General features: G+C 43.9%; 1 protein-coding gene across 1 annotated transcript in view; it reads right to left on the bottom strand.

Annotated features, from left to right (window-relative positions):
• LOC142365542 (BDNF/NT-3 growth factors receptor-like) overlaps positions 1–24,547 on the bottom strand; it is an 89,850-nt gene that overhangs the window by 30,254 nt on the left and 35,049 nt on the right. The window contains exons 4-5 of the mRNA XM_075446386.1: positions 11,813–11,953; positions 2,822–2,952 (exon numbers count right to left, since the gene is read on the bottom strand). Of these exons, the coding sequence (XP_075302501.1) occupies positions 2,822–2,827 (6 nt within the window). The 5' untranslated portion in view covers positions 2,828–2,952; positions 11,813–11,953. The remainder of the gene's footprint in view (positions 1–2,821; positions 2,953–11,812; positions 11,954–24,547) is intronic.

The following is a 24,547-nucleotide window of genomic DNA, read 5'->3' as shown; positions in this document are numbered from 1 at the left end:
TACACTCTCCTTGGAGGCCGCAATCATGTGGGAAAGTAGAGTGGATGAATCAAACTTTAGAGTGACAAATTTCAAAATTATGCCAGGAAACCCAAATGAAATGGATAGAAATTCTACCTATAGCATTGTTAAGAATCAGAATTTCTCCCAGAGTTGGGGAAGGGGTTAGTCCTTTTGAAATTCTATATGGTAAACCATATCCTGTAAATAAGCTAACAGGAAAGAGTGATCAAATGTATGTTAATGGAGACCAGATACTAACTGAATATCTGCTGTCGTTGAGGCGTACTCTGTCTTCCCTTCACAGGCACCTGAATGAGAAAGCACCTGTTCCACTAGATACTCCAGTATATACCTTTCAATCGGGAGACCAAGTCTAAGTCCGAACCTGGAAAGATAAACCTCTGCAAGAGCACTGGAAGGGACCATATTTGTTATTACTAATTAACCTCACAGCTATCAAAGTAAAAGGAATAGATTCTTGGATCCACTACACATGGGTGAAAAACACCCCTCCAAAAGAGTGGACATCGAGAGAAACAGCACCGTTGAAATTGAAGCTGACTCAGAATGAAATGAACTGTACTTAGATGGAATCTGTAGCTCACATAGACTGTATTCAAGGGGAATTATTCTTGTATTTTCTTACATTATTAGGAAAAACAGTGTTACTAACATATCTTTGTAGATATACTGATTTCTTTAAAGTAAGGAGCAAAAGAAACAGAGGGAATGATATCCCTCTTCTATCTAGCAATATTTTTACATGTCACCAAAGGGAACCAGGAAAGTTATCCGAATCCATGGAACTTTAATGTCCATCTGGGATTAATAGCAAGAACTATGAAAATTGCAAATAAAACTGACTGCTGGGTATGTACTCACTTCCCAGAACAAGCAGAAAAAGGGATCCCCTTGACTGGGATCCCAGTTCCAGCAAATGTTTCCTGGCAAAATCTGTGCAAGGATATAGACCAAAGTGGATGAATCTTCACTGATTTAAATGAAATTTGTCAAAAAAATAAAATTTTACATGAAATTCAAAGGGAAGACACTTCTTTGGGATTTGAAGAGACCTGGAAATGGCTAACTTCTTGGTTCCCTTATTTAAGTCTGTGGATAAAGAATTTATTGAGCTTAATACTGATCATATTAATTATTTTTGTATGTTTGTATGTGTTAATACAATATACCTGCAGGTGTTGCTTAGCCATAACTGACTAATCTGGGGAGAAAGTGAGACTTATCTAAGAAATACTCTTAGTCTCAAAGGGGGGAATTGTAGTCAGTTGAACTCAGCATTATACAAGTATGCATAGAAGGTCAGTCTGACCTAATTATTTAGCTAGAACATGTAGTCTAGGGTTAACAGAAGGCCAAGATGTTGACAAGAGCATACAGTATTATTTTCTGATCCCTAAGCACAGCCCAGATTCTAAAATGTGTATTCTCACTGCCTTAAACGAGATACTTTAAATGTTGAACACCTTGTTCAGCTTTCAGCAGGACACAGAGACAGAAGACTGTTGGCAGGGAAAATTGTCAAATTCTTGAGTATGGTTTCACTGATATTGTTTTCTAGTGTGCATGCATAGGTTAGGATGACAATTGACTTCAGTGGTTCTATTTTGAGGATGCATGGTGAAGTAATTCTGGTGTTTGAGCTCCGAGATCATGATAGCAATTTTCTTACTTCCCAATGTGTTATGTAGTCTGTGCCCTTCCAGGATTCCAAAGAAATTCTTTTTTTCCACCTCAGAAACATGAGGATTTTTCTGAATACTTTCAAGTCCAAGTTTATGGTTGTTTTCACATAGTTTCCTTTTCCTTTGGACTGTATTTTGGGAGAGTTGAATGGAGAATAATCAAGAATCACTCCTCAGGGTCTGTTATATCATAACTTCTGGAATTCCATACAGCCAGTGTTTAACAGCACATGACAACATTATCTACAATATTTTTAATAACATTTCTGGCAGTCATATTAATGACAATTACCCACAGACATTTTCAAAGGTTGACTAAAAGTATTACACAGTTCATGGAAAAATAGGCCTTCTTTGACTAGAAGTTATACACATAGCCTATTCACTTATCTGGTTATAGATTATTATCCTGGGTTCGGCCAGGACAGGGTTAATTTCCACCAGAATCCAGGAGGGGACACAGCTGGGCGGGCTGACCCCACCTGGCCAAACACAACAGGGTATTCCATACCATGTGCCGTCATGCGGGGTTCTGGTTGGGGGGGGAGTGGCGCGGCGGGAACTCACTTGCGGCTGGGGAGCACGTGGTGGCGGTCCAGGAGAGCGGCTCTGTTGTGCGGTTTGTTTTGTGTATTCTCCTTATCTGTATCGTTGTTGTTCCTGTTCCCTTTTGTTTGCTGTTCTGTTAAACTGCCCTTATCCCGACCCACCAGTTTCTACCTGTTTCTTTTCATTCTCCTCCACACCCCAGCGAGGGGAGGGGCAGCCGCGTGGCGCTTTTGTTGCCAGCTGCAGCCAAACTATAACAATTATTTTTTTAGACACAAAAATGTCACATGTATGTTTAACGACTTAAATATTTTTTTTCACTAATCGTATCTTAGATCATAAAAGATTTTGCCCCTTTGTGACATTGTCAGTTTCTTCCTTTTCCTTATGAAATTCAGCTTTCATAATCCACAGCAAGATCAAACTTCATGTTCTCTTAATGCTCCGTTAGCCTTGTGAACCCCTCCACATATATTAGAGGAGTTACATGGGGCTACAGAATAGGCAAATATGATTATTTACAAATGTAACCATGAATTAATAATGGAAACCCTAGACTCTTTTACCTTCATTGCCACCACGATCTTGTCCTGCTCGGGACAGAGGTTGCAGCATTCAGCCAGAAAGACTTTCCCAAAGGCTCCTTCTCCAAGTTCTCTTTTAAGAACAATGTTTTGGCACTTAATGTGTTGAACAACTGTAAACAGAACACAAAATGGAGGTCAAAAGTGAACTGCAAGGCCACAACAGGAAGAGGTCTGTGCTTATGGCCACATGGAGACAGGTTTACCTGTACAGTGTAGAGCATATCATGAAAACAATAAATGTGCCTATATGTCATTCATTAGCACTTTGTCCAAAAAGAATGTGTTAATATATTTATACTTGGAATGTAGTATATTTGCTGGATAAGAAGATGTAGAATTAAGAATCATCTGGGAAAAAGCTATTTATCCTTGTGCTTGGATGGATGCTGTAGAGCATACATAACAGTGAATGCTGCTGGGTAAACAATCAAGAGTTTGGGATATATTCAGATGTGGACCAACCTCAGGCTCCATGCTTGACCACATGCATGTTCCAACTGAGAGTCCATTTACTTAGAAACTACTTTATCTCCATTACTAAAGAACATAAAAAGGAGTGCTGCTATTAACAGCAGTGGAGAGAAATGACACAGCTTGTCCCCCTTGCTATCACCAACTTTGGGGTAAGGGACCACAGTCTATGAAAGAAAAATACATATGTTCCAAATCATAAGTCTATGAAGATGTAACCTCAGACCACTGCATATATACTTAATAATAACATGCACATGTGTGAAGTGAGCCTGGTGCTGGAATAAACTAGAAGAGAGACCTGGGGTGCCCTGAGCCACCTTCAACATAAGCCTTCCAGGAAGGTAGCACACCTGAGAAGCACACCTCCACAAGACTCAGCTGCCACTCAACGAGGCGCCAGAAAACCCACTACTAGCATGAAAACAGGCTCGCTGCACTTGCTCTGATCCCATGAAGGGATGCTGTGGGGCCCTGAGCTCCCAGCTAGCCACTCCCAGTGTGCCACCACTCACCTGCAGGGCTCAGTAGTGCCAGAGGTGCCGTTAAAGATTTTATCCTCACACGAATGGGTTACACTAGGTATTGCTTTATTCACAACTCAATTACTGTGAGTGAGGTCTGGGAGGTCTTTCTCCGTAATTTCTAACTTTGACTGCCGAAGTCACTGGTCTCAAGGGGCATGCACACTGTATATGACCTAAATTACCACAATAAAAACATTCAGGAGTGTTAAAATAAGGGGAAACAGGGGGAGGAAGACCTCTGCCTCTTTGGCCTCTTCCTCTGATTCCTCTTTGGGGAAATCCCCGACCTCTTCCTCTTTGGCTATAATTCTGAGCAATCGCTGCAGCGAGCAGGCCGATTTCTCTTACTCTTTCTTTATGTTCTCTCTTCCTCTCTGCCTTCAGTTTCTCCTCTTCTTGCTTCTGTTGTTCTTCGCTCCTTCCGTCAAAAACAAAAGTTGCTATGCTCAGGATTTTAGTCAAAGTTTCACCTTGTCAGCCTGGCATGTGTTTTTGGAAATATTTATTAATGTCAGGAGGAGATTGGTCCACAAACACACTTATGGCCAATGGTTCCTGAAAATTTTCACAAGTCATTCCCCCATAATTTAAAAGTGTAGCTTTTAGTCTTCCCCAATAATCACTAGGATGTTCATCAGGTTTTTGCCTACATTCCATTACTTTGGTCCAATTTGTGACTCGTTCTCCAGTTTGTCTAACTGCTTCAACTAATTGTTGAACAGAAGTTTGAGATGCTTGAAGTCCTTCTGTAGTAGTTACATCGCAGCCTGGATTTTGCTCAGGCCATGGATTAAGTCCATTTCCCCTCTGAGCAATTTCCGTATCTTTTTGTAAAATTTTTTCTCTTTCGTCTGGTTGGAATAATTCTCGGAGGAGAGTTCTTACATCACTCCAATCAGGGAAAAAAAAAGTTCCCTTAGGGGGCCACACATCCATGGGTCCCCCTCCTCTAGTTCTCGTGAGAAATGGCCATTCCTCCTGACATAATAATATCAATTTCTTTTTCTTCAAAGTCTGAGACAAAGGTATCTTACTCCAATTCTCTAAAACCTCAGCAAGGGGCGTCCCCTTTCAACTCTCGGTGTAGTTCCCATATCAAATACTTCAAGCAAAATTTAAACACAAGAGAAAATCTCAGCAATCAGTCTGAACACACTCGAGACCAAAAGCTCTCGGACTCACCTAGTCCTTTTGTTTTGTGCCGGCACTTTGAGCGTTGGTCTCGGGTGTTCCCAGAAAAGATCCTGAGTGTCCATCTCCTGTGTCCTAGTGTCCCACCAGAGTCGCCAAATTCTGTTAAAGATTTTATCCTCACACGAGTGGGTTACACTAGGTATTGCTTTATTCACAACTCAGAGTTGGGCTATCACCTCAGTGAGTGGCAAAGCTTAACCCATTAGACCAGTTTATATACATTTATTAAACCAATTACATCAAGTCTAGAATCTTCATAAGTTTCTAAGCAACCGTTCCGTTCCTTTAAGTACATCATTTATTAAGTTCTTTCTATTCTTCTGTCTTCATAGAATTCTCCCTTGCTGGTTTCAGGCTTTGCTTGGTTTCAGGGTCGTCTCGGCTTCTTTTGTGAATTCTGTTTGATACAATCCATACAATTAATTTCTATCCCAATTGCACGCATACACATTGTATGGTTTCTTAAAACAGCTGTGTTTACACAGCTGAATCTATGTTCTAGTTCTATGATTTTATTCTATTCTATAATCAGTCTTTATAATCAATCTCTAACAGGTGCAATGCGCAGCTGCCCTCTCACAGGCCAGCATGCCATTCTGTCTCTTATTTCTGAGGTGATGACTGAATGTGCTGTTTTCAAAGGGTGGGGAAAGACTATTCAATATTTCAGTGCTGACATTTTCAAACCATAACAAAATATAAGCTGTGAACAAGGCCTTTGCTGTAGGGTTCTTCCAAATGATGTTGGGGGCATGAGTCTGTAGAGGGTACAGAGCCAATATTTATTTAGCTTGTTAGCTTCCATTTTGACAACCTCTAGAGTGCACAGCCTACAAACAGGAGTACTCAATGTACCCTGCACTTGAGTGATATGTATTTTTAAGCCCTCTGGATCCTAGTATTCCCACTACTTATGCCAATACCCTTTGGCTCCAACACTCTATCAGACACAGACAGAACTGCTGTGATCACATTCATTTCATATAACAGCCAACCTGTTGTACAGCACAATATGGAAGAGTGACTATTTACAATGTTCCAGGCCCACAAAAACCTGTTCCTGCTATTGTTATAGTTGCAGGGTGAGGCAATTATGAAAACAGTCAACCTCGTATGACAGGTCTCAGAAAAACTAAGAAGCCATGCTTTGAAATAATAGCAAGATAGACATTAAATGAGACCACAAGTTACAAACAATTTTGATTCTTGTCAAACTCGTCTACTGTAAAATTAAGTTATATTATGGAAAGATACACCCTCACCCCACCCCTTTTTGGCCAGCTGCTCAAACAATGAGCTTTTGAGCTCAAATGATGAGCAGCTTCACTACAGTCAGTAGGAACATACTCATTATTTTCATTTCCTTCTCAGCACTGGCTTTTTAAATAAAGCAAAAAATAATTTTAGCACGAGAGATAGGCCTGAAACAAACCACGTCTTTTCCTCACAGATGCAAATTAACCGGCTTACTTCGCTTTTACTAATATTCATAACAAAACAAATATCAAGGCTGAATTACTGTCCTGGAGTGTTACCTAAATACATGATACATGGTATACATCTCAAACATAATTTAAGTAGAGGGTCCAGATATCATGGCTTATATCAGGCCTGAAATGTGCTGCCATTGTGCAGTATCATATAAGTTGCTCTGCTTTCCTTCAGTTTTTCTAATTGTTCATGTCTCAACTCACAGGAAATGAGTCAGTAAACAGTCCCTAATACTAACAGAGGTCTTCAATTACAGCTAAAGATGCAGGGTTTATTTTTTAAATGAAAGCCGTTGTAATCGATGGCCTTGCTGGACTTGTCTAATGCAAGACAAACAAGACAAACAGACTGAGTTGTCAAGAGCCGAAGAGATAACAAAGGAAGTAATTAACTGGTGCTTATCTTATCAGACAAAAGTAAGGGGGGATAGCCCATCACTGTAAACTCAGTGATCTGTGGGGCGTCGCGGAGGCTGTGCAGCCAGAGATTGCTTCAGAGATTGCTTTGGATAAAGCACAGATGGCCCCCGAATGCACATACCAAGATGTCCGCTCCGAAGGCGTGTCACACTGCTGAGTCCCGCTTCTGATGACACGACATTCCATGCCAAGAGCCAATCAATACACAATAATTGACTTAGTCCCACCTCGCAAAAAGATTTCCAAACATATAAAAATTGGCACTTGAAAACTCTCTTTGGGAGGAGGAGCCAAGCGAGAACTTCACCTGACGGACAGGTCGACGGGCCTGAACCTCTCTTCCCCCCTCCAAGAAGGGACGCCTTTTTGGTAAGAGTCGCGCCTCTGACTTTGTCAGACGTATCCCCGGGAACACTATTACTTTGAGCTCAACTTTTGTAGACAGTGAATTTATCAACGGCAATTCCGAATCTGTGATAACTGTCGCTTGAATAAATTACCTATTGTTTCAACTTTGCGAAACTGTTTCAGTGAAAGTCCTTGGAAGGGCTCTGGCAGGCAAGTTGAATATCAGACTCCCCTTATCCCCCCTTTTAACGTGACAGCCGTTCTTTGGTTGATTACAGTTTTACAAATATTTCCCTATGCTTGCACTAGAAAAGTGTGGCAAGTTGACAGACTTTAATTATATTTGGTTGTTGCGAGGGAATACAGTTATGGTCAGACCAGTCCGTTTGAGTGGGAGGAGATAGAGATTATGAACAGTTTTCAAGATTTCTTTTCTGCTAAAGAGGCAGGTCTCCTTTCCACCCGAGTCCTAGAGGCCCTTCCGTGCCATTGGGAGCCAGGGCAGCAGGCAGTGGTGAGGGATTAGGAGCTGAGCTCCCAGACAGACAGTCTAGCCCAGATTTTTCACCTTATGGATATCATGTGGGCTTAAAGGCAACTGTGACTTGCACTTTAAAAAATGCTTACTAATAAATAAGCCAATTTTTTTTGCCAGCATTAGAACTTGCCATTCGCCAGCTGTTCTCATCAGGGCAGAGACTGAAATCATGAGGTCCTGTTTTGTTCCTGTTCATGTTCAGCTAAAACTGTCATTCAGTCCTACCTCTTTGGGGATTTCTCTTTCCCTCTACTTCCCCAATAGCACTGCAAGGCTGTCTCCCTTCCTTTACTAGAGAGAGGAGAAGTTTAGCTCCACGTTACAAGTGTCATCATTTTAAAATGCTCATAAACCCCATTAACTTCCATAGGCAGAGAGCATGGCTAAAATCCTGGCCTACTGGAATCGGCAGCAAAACTCCACTTCAGTAGAAGCAGGTTTTAATTTTGTTCTCTTTAATACCACCATCAAAGACCTGGTGATAAACACACTCAACCTCTTAAATTTTGTTTGGGTCCTCTCCATTTTGAACACAGAACAGCACTGATGTTTACCCTAGTGTTAAAGAGACATTTTTGTCAAGACCCTGGAGGACTACACAAACAATGTAGAGTAAAAATAAATAAGAAACATGAAATACTTCTGTACAGTACACTTACAGCTGCTGCTAAATGCTATTATATAAACCTAGAATTTAAATAAACAACCTGTCCCATACCAAACTATCAAATGCGAAACATAGCAAGCCGCAGAAGTGATCTGTACAGCATATGTTTGCAACTTGTCACACTCTATCCATCCCTGTTACATTTCTGAGCTGAACTGAGTTACTGAATAAATAAAAAATTACAGTAAATGTGACTAAATAAGCACAGATCAAATATAAGAACAATGTAAGTAAAACAAACTCATGTGATGGAAATATGAGCTAAGGAAAAAAAACAATTAGTGCACTCAGGGCCAAACCATAATGACACTGTCATCAGTGGCAGGAGATTCCAGCAGTAGATACACTGAAAAATTCAAGTCAAAACCTGCTTTCAGTTAATATCAGAATACAGCAAATTATTTCTGTTAAAGTCCAAGAGATTATGCTGGATTTACACTGAAGAAACAAATCAGAATTTGGCCAAGGAGGTGGCATAACTGAATTACCAAAGATGTGGTCTCATAACATTTTATCACAGGCAAAGATAAATGTTCAAAGGGTCATCATACATCTTCCTCCTTTTGGATCCAAATGGTGGTTGCCTTTGAGCTGCTATTTGTACTCATAAAAATCACTACCTGTAGGCATAGGCTTTCACCCACCAGGAAATCTAGTTTTGATTGTGAGGCTGATCAGAGGGGATCACATCACATTCTGGACTGGGTCCCAACAAAATGGTTAGCTCAGGATGACCTCACCGTATTGAATTCACTGAGTTGGATGTGACTGATTTAAGCCACAGACAGCAAGACATTTAATGGTATAAGTGTAAAAATGTTTGTGTGCTTAATTAAAAAGTGAAACGCAGTGACAGTGTAAAAGTGCTTTTTCCTTGGTCACAAGAAAGAGGTCTAAAGAATTTGCCATGACATACAATCAAAGAATCATAGAATGGTTTGGGTTGGAAGGGACCTTTAAAGATCATCTAGTCCCAACCCCTTCAGTGAGCAGGCATATCTTTCACTAGACCAGGTTACTCAAAGCCCCATCCAACATGACCTTAAACATCCACAGCTTCTCTGGGCAACCTGTTTAAGTTAACTGGAGTTAACTGTTATTTTTTCCATGTTTAAGTTAACTGGAGTTAACTGTTATTTTTTCCATGTTTAAGTTAACTGGAGACAATGATCTCAACAGCACCCTTCTAGCTCAGAGAAGGAAATCCTTTCCCTCAGCATGATACCAATCTTTTGGGATCTTCTGTGCTGCAGAAACAGAAGCACTCAGCAAAGGATGAGAAAGTACTGTGTCGTGCATCTCCTAGGATAGACACTTGAAGGGTGAAGGGCTAATAAACATACTGGCTTCAAAGTATTAACTCTTTTCTGCCTTAGTGTTCAGAAACAGGCATAGTCTGAAAAGCATCCCAAGGATCCCAGTTTGAGAAGCAGGACTTCTAAGAAACTTCATACATTAAGGGACTGAGCCATAGTCAAGCTGTGGCTTGACAGTGAGAACAGCAGGACTTTCCCAGATCATTTCCTGTGGTGAACGATTGCACGGACCCCAATCTGTGCTCGATCAGAATCATTTTATTGCTGTTATGGTTTGGCTGTGGCCAGCAACAAAAGGGCCACGCGGCCGCCCCTCCCCCCGCCGGGGTGCGGAGGAGAATGGAAAGAAACAGGCAGAAACTGGTGGGTCAGGATAAGGGCAGTTTAACAGAACAGCAAACAAAGGGAACAGTAACAACAACGATACAGATGAGGAGAAAACACAACACAAACCGCACAACCCGGAGAGCTGCTCTCCTGGACTGGACTGCTGCCGTGTGCTCCCGAGCCGCAAGTGAGTTCCCCTCGCCCAGCTCCCCCCCACTGGAAACCATCATGATGGCACATGGTATGGAATACCCTGCTCTGTTTGGCCAGGTGGGGTCAGCCCACCCGGCTGTGCCCCTTTCCTGGATTCTGGTGAAAAATTAACCCTGTCCAGGCCGAACCCAGGACAATTGCTCAAGTGAATAACTTATAAACTAGTACAGTAGTTACTAGAGCCAATCAGCTTTGGATTCGTGGCTTTGCGAATGACAGTTCACGACTGCTGTTTTCCAGGATCTTTTGCAGCTGCATGTGTGAAAACAACTTATCTCATGAGAACAGAGAAGGGAGGCACAGGATGCGCTGATCCTTCAGGGTCATGAGACAGTGCTGTTCTGTCTCAAGTTATACCATTTCCCCCATCTCCCCCTTTTTTTAGTCAGACACTGTTTATGATAAGAGCTGACATAATTCGGCCTTCAGCTTTCTACAGTCTTCTCATTGAGGCCCACACAAACTGCAACACTAAAAAACAAACATAAGAACACAAATGTTAATAAAAAGACATATAGATGTGAAGTGCATACCATAACCTGCCGGGTGTAAAGAAGGGTCAAATTAGCCTGAGAATGGTACATATTGATGGCAAATCTGCTATCTAACATATGGGTGTAGAATGATTTACTTGCATCCAATTTTCTTCCTGTGTGGATGGTGGGATCCAAGCACCGCCTGACCACAACATATCATTATTTCCAATTGGAGGGGAGGCATCCCACCATGTCAGGGGTCAAAATAAAGGTGTATTGATGATATGAGCCCAGTAAATTTGAACTTGGGTTATAGGTATACTCATCACACATACAAACATCCATAATATTAAGTATTGGCTATCCATATTAATCACCTAGGCTAAGATCAGTGTATCTAGAAGCATGACTCATTAACTATATAGGTTAAAATTAATGTACATAAAAGCATAAAGCTGCAAACTTCACCACATCTATTCCCTGCTGCATTAAATGCTTCCGCAGCCCCGATAAATCAGAGTCCAAATACAACAGTCCAAAGTCAAAAAGCAGAAATAATCAATACCTGCAGAACTTCCCAAACCAGAAGGCGCAAAGGCAGTTACTTAGTCCAGACAAACCCGTTATATCACAGAAACCAAGTAAATCCATCAGATCACAAAAATACAAACACTATGACAACAAGCACATAAAACCACACAATCATAGTCGCGACCGCACACGCACAGGCACACCGAGTTTTCAACATAAATCCAAATATTACAAATAGACAGAGACTTAAAAACAGACAGGGACTTACAATAATATTCAACATTTAACAGACAAATTCCCGAGCCTCGGTTTCAGGAAGAGTATTTTTTTATTCAATTCTGTTTTAGGAAGGGTACTTTCCCTTCTCCCCAGGGATATAGCCCAATGCTGTGAAGCTTTCACTACGACTAGCAGCAAGGCAACAAGAAATAACACTAGAAGAATGCCTTTACCTTATTAATGTTCCTTGCTCAGAACTTCTCGGTCCAGGGATTGGAGGTTCTCCCCGAGAATCCCTCGGTGTCGGCTAGAGGTCCTGCGATCCCTCGGATCGTTGATGTTCAGGAGCAGGGTCCCATCTGGGGTGCCAAAATCTGTTACCGGAAAAGGGGAAAAATAATTCACTCTCTAAAACTTAATTTTGGAGTTCTAGAAAGCTGGCATTCTTTACTGTAGTACTGGACGCACAGGGGATAGCTCCACCCAAATGTGCGTACTGAAAAGCCACAACTACTGGATATTTATGCCATGTTAACATACTTAATCATTACATTTCTGAGAAGTGCTTATCATTTTCCCCCCTTTTTTTTTTTTTTTGCATGTATTAATATCCTTTGTACACGTCTATTGGCACCTCTGGGCAGTTGTCGGGAGCCCTCAGAGGAAGGTTCATACTTTTCCTCACGGTGTCTGCTAGTTGTCCTTTGCTTCTGCGCAAACTCAATTCTAAAATCACATATACCCTGTCCTCCAAGATTGCTCCGTTATACAAAGAGCTGTTGTGGGAGATAATTGCCAAATATGCCAAAAATGTATTAATCGGAGTGGGTGGTGCACCCACTACAGCCATCAGAGTACTTTTGTTTGCTGTAATGTTTTCAGTTTTCCCTATGTAATAGGATCATCCGGAGTGGATCTCTTCCACTTCCACGTCGGAGGTTGCTCCTTGAGAGTGAGTGTGGTCATCTCTGGCATCTGATTCTGTGTTGCGTTCTTCAGCTCATGATATGGTTTCACGTACTTTGCTGGTAACCACCAAGGGCCTGTTGAAAGAAGAACACACGCATACACCCTTCCCCACATTATTAGTTCTACAGGACCTGTCCATTGTGATTCCCCAAATTTTTTACACCATACTTTTGGTCGAGCCACAAACGGAGGGACCATTCCGAACTACCGGTCAGCTGCTGTTGTAAATAACTGATGAAAGTATCCACACTAACATATACATAACGCAGTCGACCAAATGTTGGTATATGTGAAACATCACTCTGCCACAACTCATTAGCTCGTAAACCACGAGGGTTCACTCCTGTATATGATGATACGGGTGTAATATGTTGACAATCAGGGCATGCACGAATAATTTCTGTGGCTTGCCCTCGGGACAAAGCAAATTGTTTATGCAAGGAAGAGGCATTTTGATGAAAGAAGTCGTGAGATAATCGGGCTTGCTCAAAACTGCGCGGCAGTACTGCTGCCATTGTCCATTTGTCTGCTACAGCATTTCCTTCAGTTATTGGTCCTGGTAGAGTAGTGTGTGACTGTATATGCATTATAAAATATACAGGTACACGATTTTTGAGTAGTGTGTCTAATTTCAATAGCAAGGAAAAAAGTTGTTTGTTATTGACCTCTTTTATCATTGCATCTTCAGTGCGTTGAACAATACCCCCAACGTATGCAGAATCTGTGACAACATTGAGGGGTTCAGTCGAAAACAATTCAAAGGCATGCAAGGCCGCTGATAGTTCAAGAAATTGTGTGGATCCTTCAACGATTAAAATAGATGGCTGCCAATCTGAGGAATCTGTTTGTTTCCACAGAACTACAGCTTTATGTGTTTTCCCTGATCCGTCCAGAAACACTGTTTGTGCTCCTTTAATAGGAACAGGAACACATTGGATGTTTGGCTGCAATGGAATTTGAGAGAGGGAATGTAACAGCTTATGTTGTGGAAGGGTATAACGTATGTCATTTAAATAATCAGCTAGAGCGGCTTGCAGCGATAAGGATTCCCTGTTTAATACCACAAAGTCATCTTTAGCCAGCGGCAGGTAAATAGCATCAGGATCATGTCCTGTCAATCGCTGACAGCGATTCCGACCTTGTGCCATTAAGGACACTATCATGTCTACCTTTGTGGTTAATGTTTTCATGGGTGTATGAGACAAAAAGATCCATTCCAGAGTCTTCAACTCCTGGGCGTTTGCACACCACTGACCTAAAAGAGCATAGGGCTGGAAAAAAGCATAAATTATATACAAATCTATTGGCAACTTGACACTAATTCTGGAGGCAAAGGCAGTTGCAATTTTATCCGAAACTTCCTGCAAGACAGTTTATGCTTTTGGCGTCAATCTCCTGGAAGATAACAAATCTGAGTTCCTTTTCAACAAGGTAAATAAAGGGGACAGTTCTTCATTTGTGATGCCAATATTTTCACTTTTCAACAAAGAGTGAATAACATCATCTAGAAAGGTCATCTGAACCATAGAAGGATAATAAAATCCAGCTGTTTGTCCACAAGGAATTCTACTGCAGTAACTGAATTGTATACACTTTTTCCAACCAAGGGCTTGAATGTGAGGAAAATGGTTCTCGACGCACCGCTTCCAGGTCGGGCCAGGCCAGGTGGACGTGCCGGTGGCGCGGGCGGGGAGGCCGAGTGAGGAGCAGGCGGTGGAGAAAGGCTCACCGCTCGCCCTTTGTCGGGCTGGCGCAGGCTAGTGCGCAGCTGGGCCCACCACGGAGGCCCCGGTGTGTCCCCGCTGCTGGGTCATGGCACGCCGCCACCAGGACGGGACACGACGTGACGTGATGCACTGAGCCGAGCCGCCGGTTGCCGAGCGATGGGAGCCCGCCGGCGGGAAGGGGCGGCGCTCGGCAGGCGCAGCCCACGGGGGGGCTACATACCCCAGCAGGTGTAAGGTTTGCTGATCCATCTGGTGTGGTGACTGCTGGCGCTGTGAGTAGATCTAGCCCAGCGCTGCAGGCTGTGCCGTGTTGGAGGCACTGCACGGTTTTATGCTGGAGTTCACCCTGCTTTGATCCCAGGTCGGGTACGCCAACTGTTTTAGAGCGACCCTGTTGTACTTTTTCAGTTGCAAGCTGAAATAGCAAGATCTCAGTGGCTTCCTCTTGTTCAGTTTGTCTCATAATAGCAGTTTGTAACCGATCTAAGAATTGCACATAGGGTTCCTGAGATCCCTGTCGAATTGATGCAAAAGATGCTTGTCGCCGGCCAGAGTCTGTCACCTTTTGCGAAAGACCTTGAGAGTTAAATCCGTGGCTTGCGTAAATACTGCTCTTGGTAGTTCCGCTTGTGCTCCCTCCATGGTGTAATTATCTATACCCAGCAACTTGTTTTCTCCAATACCTAATCCAGCAGAAATATTCTCCATAACCTGTACAGTTACAAGTCCCTTATATTCTGATGCCCAGATAGTATATTGTGCAGATGATAGAACCATTCTAAGTACTGGTCACCAATCAGAAGGGGTCATGACATAAGATTCTCCTGTAGCCTGTATAAGGTTCATAGTAAACGAAGCCTGGAGACCATATTCTCGTATGGATTTCCAAACTTCCTTAATAACCTCATATGGTAAGTAAGCATACTCTGGGACTTGGTTAGGCTTATATACTACAGGCATAGCTTGAAGGATAGAAACATCTCCTTTGCAGAGTGCATCAATCCTACAATTATCTAACAATACATTTGACTGTCCAACATTCAATGGTCCCGTACGAGTCAGAGGCGGTGTAGGAGCCAAAGAGGGGGGTGTAGGAGCAGAAGGGAGAAGTTTCGGAGCGAAAGGGGGGGGGGTTAATAAGTGACATACACGATAGTGATTTTTGTTGTTGCGCCTGTAAAATTTCATCTGCTGTGGGGGCATGGGTTGCCATAACCTTCACCAGAGTTAGTGGTGGGTATAAATCAGGTCCGTCCTCAGTGTCTGTTTCCCCGGGATCAAAAGGGTCATCAGATTCTGGTGGATCTACCCCCCATATTCCCTGTGTTGGGTTAGGGGTTTCATCATACGCAGGGCTAAATATTTCAAAAGACTGCAGCTCGGTCCGTTCCTGTTTTAGCGAGAATGGAGGAGGGGCAACCGATGCTTGTAAGAGAGTTTCTGTGGGGTTTAGAACATTTAAAGCTGTATACACTGTTTTCCAAGTCATAATGATTTCCTCAGGGACTTCAAGCCGCAAGTCCTTTTTCGTCTGCAATTCCTCCCCCACCTTTGCCCACAACGAGCTGTCATAGGAACCTGAGGAAGGGTACCACGAGCAATAGTCTCTTATCCAAACTAACAATTTAACCAACTTTGTAACTGATACTGCAAACCCTTGTTCTTTCAAAATTCTCTGTAAAATCTCTTGATGGAGCTTTTGCTCCTTTGTAGCTGACTGTCCCATCTTATAAATTCCACAGCTGGTCACCTCAATCGTCCAGCGAATGGTGATGACTCCTGTGTGTGTGCGCGTGTCTGCATATGTCTCTCCTCTTGGTCCCATCTGCAGTTCACCACTGGTAATTATCTCCAACTCTGAATATCTTCATGTCTGAATATCTTCATGTCTTCATGCCCCACATTCGAGCGCCATTTGTGGTGAATGACTTCACGGACCCCGATCTTGTGCTTGATCAGAATCATTTTATTTCTCAAGTGAATACCTTATAAACTAATACAGTAGTTACTAGAGCTAATCAGCTTTGGATTCGTGGCTTTCTGAATGCCAGTTCACGGTTGCTGTTTTCCAGGATCTTTTGCAGTTAGATGTGTGAAAACAGCTTATCTCCTGAGAACACAGAAGGGAGGCACAGGATGCGCTGATCCTTCAGGGTCATGAGACAGTGCTGTTCTGTCTCAAGTTATACGGTTTCCCACAATTTCCCTTGCAAAAAATATGACATATTTTCTCTTCTCTCCTCTTGGATTTGCATGGATTTTCATATAATACTGACAGATCTAGAATAGAACATGATAAATCTCCTTCTATTCATTTAATAGCGTTATCTTTCAGCTGACATTAGGGATGAAGATAAAGCAGAGACATTTAATGCCTTCTTTGCTTCTGCCTTTAACACCAATGATGGGCCCTGGGACACCCGGAGCCCTGGGTTGGAGGACTGTGACTGGGGTTATGGATAATCTCCCAGTTGACTTTGAACTTGTACAGGATTTGCTGCTGCAAATGGGGGCCAATGGGACTTGTCCCAGGGTACTGAAAAAGATGGCTGATGTTATACCGAGACCTTTCTCAGTTATTTATCAATGGCAATGGTCTTGGGAATCTTGTGAGGTCTCAGTTGAATGGAAGCTACCAAATGTTGTTCCAATTTTCAAGAAGGGCAAGAACAAAGACCCTGGTAATTATAGGCCTGTCAGTCTCACTTTGGTGCCTGGTAAAATTATGGAGATTATTCTGGGAGCTATTGAAAAACACCTGAAAGACAGTGTAGTCATTGGTCAAAGCCAACATGGGTACATGAAAAGAAAGTCATGCCTTGCTAACTTAATATCCTTTTATGACAAGCTTACCCACTTAGTGGATGAAGGGAAGGCAGTGGATGTGGGTTTTTTTGGATTTTAGCAAAGCTTTTGATATGATCTCTCACAGTATCCTTCTGGACAAAATGTCCAGCATACAGCTAGATATGTACACAACACAATGGGTGAACAGTTGGCTGAAGGGTTGGGCTCAAAGAGTTGTACTGAATGGGGTAACATATGGTTGGTGGCCAGTCACTAGTGGTGTTCCCCAGGGGTCAATTTTAGGACCAGTTCTCTTCAACGTTTTTATCAATGACCTGAATACAGGAGTTGAGTGCACACTAAGTCAGTTTGCCAGTGCTACTAAATTAGGAGGAGCCGCTGATTCCCTCGAGGGTAGAGAGACCTTACAGAGAGATCTTCATAGAGTAGAGTGCTGAGCAATCACCAACCGTACAAAATTTAACAAGGACAAATTCCATATTCTGCACCTGGGATGGTGTAATCCTGGATGTACGTACAGACTGAGGGGGCAAGAGGCTGGAGTGCACCCCTGCAGAAAGGGATCTGGGGGGTTTGGTCGATGATAAGCTCAATATGAGTCAACAATGTGCCCTGGCAGCCAAAAGGGTCAGTTGTATCCTGGGGTGCATTAGGCATAATATAGCTAACTGGTGCGGCCTCACCTCAAGTACTGTGTGCAGTTTTGCGCTCCACAATATAAGAAGGATGTAGAAATATTAGAATGTGTCCAAAGGAGGGCAACAAAGATGGTGAAAGGACTAGAGGGCATGACTTGTGATGAGTGACTGAGGATACTAAGTTTGCTCAGCTTAGAAAAGAGAAGGCTGAAGGGTGCCCTCATTGCTATCTACTACTTCCTGGGGGGGGGGGGAGCGGAAAGGGAGGTGCTGATCTCCTGTCTCTGGTGTCCGGTGATAAGACATGAAGAAATGGCTTAAAGCTGCATCAGGGGAAGTTTAGATTGGATATTAGGAAATAGGTCTTCACTGAGAGGGTGGTCAAGCACTGGAACAAGCTCCCCAGGGAAGTGGTCATGGCTCCAAGCCTGTCCATGCTCAAGAAGCATTTGGACAATGCACTTAGATATATGGTTTAACATTTAGGTTGCCCTGTGTGGAGTCAGGAGTTGGACTCGGTGATCCTCGTAGGTCCCTTCCAACTCAGAATATTCTATGATAGATTCTATGATTATATTTTTCTGCATTTCAGACAGATAAGGAGGCCTCCTTTTTTATTTTATTTTGTACTATGCATAGAGGGGTTTAAAGTCATTATTATTAAATTTTGGGCCACTGAATGTACATTTTACACATACTGAGCATTTTTACAATATAACCTGGTAGCAGAGACAAAGACTTAGCAGGTTCCTATAAAGCTGTCTGCCCCTCTGTTTCTGTGATCTTTTAGACTGTATCTTTGAAATATTAACTAATTTCGCCCCTTTCAGTTCAGAAGGTTCCAATGTGATATAAAATTAGGCATACAAATTAAAGTGACTACGCCACTGGAATTTTTAGGATTTCTGAAGTGGAGATGCTTATATAATGACAGTATCTGCACCTCTTTCACTTTTTGAGTCTGTTGGACAATGTCAAATAAGTTTGACAAGGGAGCAATAATGTCAACAACACACAGTCCCTTGCAACAGTTCAGCACCAAATAAAGCTCAGGGTTGCTTTCCCCTTAGCAGATCAGGAGCAACACCATGCTATCTATGCCTCCATGGCTGCAGACCATCAGGCACCAGCCACCTAGTTAGCATGTAGCCTGTCTGTCCAGCTAGCAAGCCAAACACAGGTAAGCAGGGGACATAAAGTAGGAGCAAAGGGATCCTCAGTTCCACTGCAGCCAATAGAAATCCAGGTCTGCTGCTCAGCAAAGTTCCCTTCAGATATCTGTTTAAATAGGGGCTTTGTAAATTTTCACTGATATGTATAAATCCCCTTCCACAAGTAAATAAAACTTTAATTTAGTGAAGAAGAAAAAACACAGATGCATTAATCGAAAGTCGAGATGCTCCACTCCCCTCACCATCCTCATAGCCCTCCACTGGACTCTCTCCAGTAGCTCTTCATCTTTCTTGAAGTGGGGAGCCCAGAAGTGGACAGAGTACTCCACATGGGGCCTCACTAAGGCAGTGTAGAGGGGAAGGACAACCTCCCTCCACCTACTGGCCACACTCCTCTTCATGCATCCCAGGGTACCATTGGCCTTCTTGGCAGCCAGGGCACACTGCTGGCTCATGGTCAACCTGTCATCCACCAGGACACCCAGGTCCCTCGCCACAGAGGTGCTCTCCAGCAGGTCCACCCCAAGCCTGTACTGATGCATGGGGTTGTTCCTCCCCAGGTGCAGGACCCTGCACTTCTCCTTGTTGAACCTCATCAGGTTCCTCTCTGCCCAACTCTCCAGCCTGTCCAGGTCTCACTGAATGGCAGCACAGCCTGCTGGTGTATCCACCACTCCTCCCAGTTTTGTGTCATCAGCAAACTTGCTGAGGGTGCACTCTAACTCTCCATCCAGGTCGTTGATGAAGAAGTTGAATAAGACTGGGCCCAGTACTGACCCCTGGGGGACACCACTAGTTACCAACCTCCAACTAGACTCAGCGCTGCTGATGACAACCCTCTGAGTTCTGCCATTCAGCCAGTTCTCAATCCACCTCACCGACCACTCATCCAGCCCATACTTCCTGAGCTTCCCTAGGAGGATGTTATGGTAGACAGTGTCAAAAACCTTGCTGAAGTCGAGGTAGACAACTGCTCTTCCCTCATCTACCTAGCCAGTCATGCCATCGTAGAAGGCTATCAGATTGGTCAAGGATGCTTTCCCCTTGGTGAATCCATGCTGACTACTCCTGATAACCTTCTTTTCCTCCACTTGCTTGATGATGGCCTCCAGGATGAGCTGCTCCATCACCTTTCCCGGGATGGAGGTGAGGCTGACCGGCCTGTAGTTCCCTGGGTCCTCCTTCTTGCCCTTTTGGAAGATTGGAGTGACATTGGCTTTCCTCCAGTCCTCGGGCACCTCTCCTGTCCTCCAGGACCTTTCAAAGATGATAGAGAGTGGCTCAGCAAATGACATGACAAACAAGAGTGTTACACGCATAATTAGGCTGAGTTGGCAGCTCCAACCAACTAGTACCTGGTTAATTTTATGGTGATAACTAGTGCAAATGTATGATATTCTATAAAGCCTTAATAGATTTTACCATAAATCATAGCCATCTTTCTCCCCTGTACTCTTTATTCCCAGAAAGCACTTACAATTCATAGGAGGAAGTGAGCAGGCTGCACAGCATCAGAGAAGATGGAGAAGGGAGATAGGGTTTTCTCTGAGACAGAGCAGCTTGAAAAGCCTCTCACCCCATTTGCAGCAGAGACATAGGCAGTGTCCACCCCTAGTGGAATGGTAAGTTCAACCTCTGGAGAAGGTGAAGAATGGAAGCTGGTGACTTCTGGCGCCAAGAGGAAGGGTCCTGCCCCACCTAAGGGCTTATAATTGCAAAATAGGTTCACCACCCTCAAAGTTGAATGGGAGCCAGATGTTCCTTCAAGCAAAGGAGATGGTCCACCGAATCCTAAACTATGCAAGACCACCAGGAAGAAACAGCAAGTCATTGTAATGGGTCAGTCCCTGCTGCAGGGGGCGGAGGCACCCATCTGCTGACCTGACCTATCAACTAGAGGGGTTTGATGCCTGCTGGGGCTCAGGATCCAGGATGTTGTGGAGGGATTGCTGAAGCTTGTCTGGCCCTCTGACTACTACCCCCTGCTTTTCTTCCATGTGGGCACAAATGATACTTCCAGGGGAAAGCTGGACAGGATCAAAAGTGACTACAGAGCTCTGGGGGCAGTAGTCAAGGGCATGGGGGCCCAGGTGGTGTTTTCCTCAGTCCTGCCAGTGAGGGGAAAGGGTGTGAGGAGAAGGGCACTAATAGAACAAGTCAATATTTGGCTGCAGAACTGGTGTTGGCAGCAGAGTCTTGGGTTCTACAACCATAGGACCCTGTTTGCATATCAGCATCTGCTTGGGAGACATGGCATCCACCTCACTAAGCAGGGAAAAGCTAAGTTTTCCAGTAGGATGACTGACCTCATAAGGAGGGCTTTAAACTAGGAACGACGGGGGAGGAAGAGGGTCACCAGCAGTCTTGTGAGGCAGCGATGGACAGGGTCAATGAGGAAAGGGCATGGGGTGGTGTGATGGGAAGGGATCACAAAGTCAGCAAAATGAGGCTTGGATGGGGTCATCTTCAGCACTTGCATGTAAGCAAGAAAGTGCCTACAAGGCACCATTATGCAGAAATCCCCAAAACTCTCTCCAGGAACTCAACACAATGGGGTGCATCTCTGAAGTGCATACTAATGTACACAGCATGGGGAATAAACATGATGAGTTAGAGATCTGTGTGCAGCTGCAAGGCTACAGTCTTGCTGGGATCACAGAGATGCGATTAGTTGGCTCCCATGACTGGAATGTTGCAATGGAGGGATAAAAGTTCTTGGGGAAGGACAGGCTGGGAAGACACGGAGGGGGAGTTGCCTTATATGTGAGAGCAGCTGGAATGCATGGAGTTTTGCCTGGGGATGGAAGAAGAGCTACCTGAGAGATTATGGGTTAGGAATAGAGAGGACAGTTAAAGGTGATGTTATAGTGGGTGTCTATTATAGGATGCCTGACCAGGAAAAACAAGAGGATAAGGCCCTCTATAGCCAACTAGAAGCAGACTCACATTCACAGGCTCTGGTCCTCATGGGGAGAGTCAAACACCTCGATATCTGCTGGGGGGTCAACACAGCAGGGCATAAGCAATCCAGGAGGTTCCTGGAGTCCATCAATGATGGTTTCCTCCTCCGAGTTATAGGGGATCCAATGAGCAGAGGTGCTCTGCTGGACCTCGTACTCACCAACAAAGAGGAGCTTTTTGGGGATGTGAAGGTCAAAGGCAGTCTTGGTTGCAGAGACCATGAGATGGTGGAGTTAAGAATTCTGAGGGAAGGTAGGAGGGTAAAAAGCAGGCTCACAACCCTGGGCTTCAGGAGAGCAGACTTTGGACTCTTCAAAGAACTGCTTGGTAGAGTCCCATAGGATAAGTCCCTGGAGGGAAGAGGAATCCAAGAAAACTGGTTAATAATCGAGGATCACCTCCGCCAAGTTCAAGAGAGGTCCATCCCAACGAGCAAGAAGTCAAGCAAAAAAGCCAGGAGGCCTGTGTGGATGAACAAGGAGCTCCTAGACAAACTCAAACACAGAAAAGAAGCATACAGAGCATGGAAGCAGGAACAGGTAGCATAAGAGCAATACAGAGATGTTCAAGCATCCAAGGATGCATGTCTGAGCATCCATTTGGCTAAAGCCCAAATGGAATTGAATCTCGTCAGGGATGTCAAATACAACAAGAAGGACTTTTAGAAGTACATAGGTGACAAAAGGAAGACTAGGAAAAAATGTGGGCCCGTTACTCAACAAGACAGGGGACCTTGGTTATACAGGACATTGAAAAGCTGAGGTACTGAATGCCGCCTTTGCCTCAGTCTTTACTAGCAAGACTGGCCTTCAGGAATGCCAGGTCCCAGAGACTGGGGAAAGTCTGGAGTAAGGAAGATGTACCCTTAGTGGAACAGGATCAGGTCAGGGAATACTTAGGCAAACTGGATGTACATAAGACCACGGGCCCTGATGGGACTCACCCATGTGCGCGAGGGAGCTGGCCACTCTTGATAATCTTTGATCGACCATGGCGATTGGGAGAAATGCCTGAGGACTGGAGGAAAGCAAATGTCATTCCTATCTTCAAGAAATGTTGCAGTTCCCTGACCGGGAAACAAAGGACCATGCGGTCGCTCTATCATCCCTCCCCCCGCTGGGGCAGGGAGGAGAATGGAAAGAAAAAGGCAAAAAACTCGTGAGTCAGGATAAGGGCAGTTTAACAGAACAGCAAACAAAGCAAACGGTAACAACAATAATATTGATAAGAAGAATATACAAAACAAATAGCGAAATGGACAGAGCAACTTTCACTGCCTGATGCCCTGTACGCTCCTGAGTTGTGACTAACATCCCCCCGGCCAGCTGCCTCACTCAGAACCGAGCATGACAGCACATGGTATCGAATACCCCATTTCTTTGGCCAGTTTGGGTCAGCCAGCCCGGCTCTGTTCCCTCCTGGCTTCTTGTGAAAATTAGCCCTATCCTGACCGAACCCAGGACAAAAGGCAAGGAGGACCCGGGGAATTACAGTCTGGCCAGCCTCACCTCAATCCCTGGGAAGGTGATGGAGCAGCTAATCCTGGAAACCATTTCCAGGCACAGGAAGGACAAGAAAGTCATCAGGATTAGTCAGCATGGATTCACCAAGGGGAAGTCATGCTTGACCAACTTGATAAACTTCTATGATGAAATGACTGGCCGTGCAGATGAGGGGAGAACATTGGCTATTGCTTACCTTGACTTCAGGAAGGCTTTCAACAAGGCAGGCACCTATTATAGTATTTAAGTTATGCAAAGCTGGATGCAAAGGTTTCTGACCTAGATTGTATGCCCTTAAACTACAGTTTGTGCTGTGAAGCTAAATCAGTCAGGATACAGATATGAATATCACTTAGTTGCACATCCAACGCTCACTAACTGCACTGGCAATCTTTAGAATGACTTCTCAGAGAAACAGATCAGGCTTCCAGCAACGCTTCAGAAATATATGTACAAGTTCACAGCATAAAGAGATAGAAAGAACCTTCTTTGAAACAGTTAAAGACCTTAATGTACAGGTGAAACATAGTAATGACATGCGGAAAGCAGACTCCACAATCTGTAAGATTGTAAAGTAGGTATGTTTATTCGGCACCGGGCAACACGGGGGGTAGTCCCACCAAAGTCGTGCGCACCGAGCAGCAACATGTCTCTTCAATTTATACAATCAAATATTACATATACATTAGATTTCCCAATACACCTATACATATGCATCTATCCCCATTGCTTATCAAAATCAGTTCCGAGAAATAATTTCCATATTATAATTAGTTCCAAGAAGTAATTTTCATAGTCTCCTCCCAGCTGCGCTTGCGCAGTGCCTCCTAGTGGTGGTCATCGGGGGTCCCAAGATGAAGGCCCATCCTCTTCATCACAGTGTCCGCTGATTGACCTTTGTTTCTGCGCAAACTCAGTTCTCTCCTGGCTCCCATCCATACAGCAGGGTCGGTCTTGACCGGTTCTAGGCGACTCCCAGCCCCTATCAGGAACTAACCCCTTTGTATGGAGATGCAAGACTCTCTGCTTCAGTTAATTTAGACAATAGATAGGCACTATCAATTCTCTTTAAATGGACTGCAACTATTAGATAATGCTACTTCTACTAAAATCTAAAATCCCTTTTAACCCCTTCCTTCAGTCCCCCCTTTTCAAAAAGGTCAGTAAATTCTTTTACTACTCTTAATTCTA

Source organism: Opisthocomus hoazin, chromosome W (assembly GCF_030867145.1).
Source record: "Opisthocomus hoazin isolate bOpiHoa1 chromosome W, bOpiHoa1.hap1, whole genome shotgun sequence".
Lineage (NCBI taxonomy): Eukaryota > Metazoa > Chordata > Aves > Opisthocomiformes > Opisthocomidae > Opisthocomus > Opisthocomus hoazin.
Note: the sequence above shows the minus strand (reverse complement) of the source record. Positions and strands in the feature narration are given on the sequence as shown.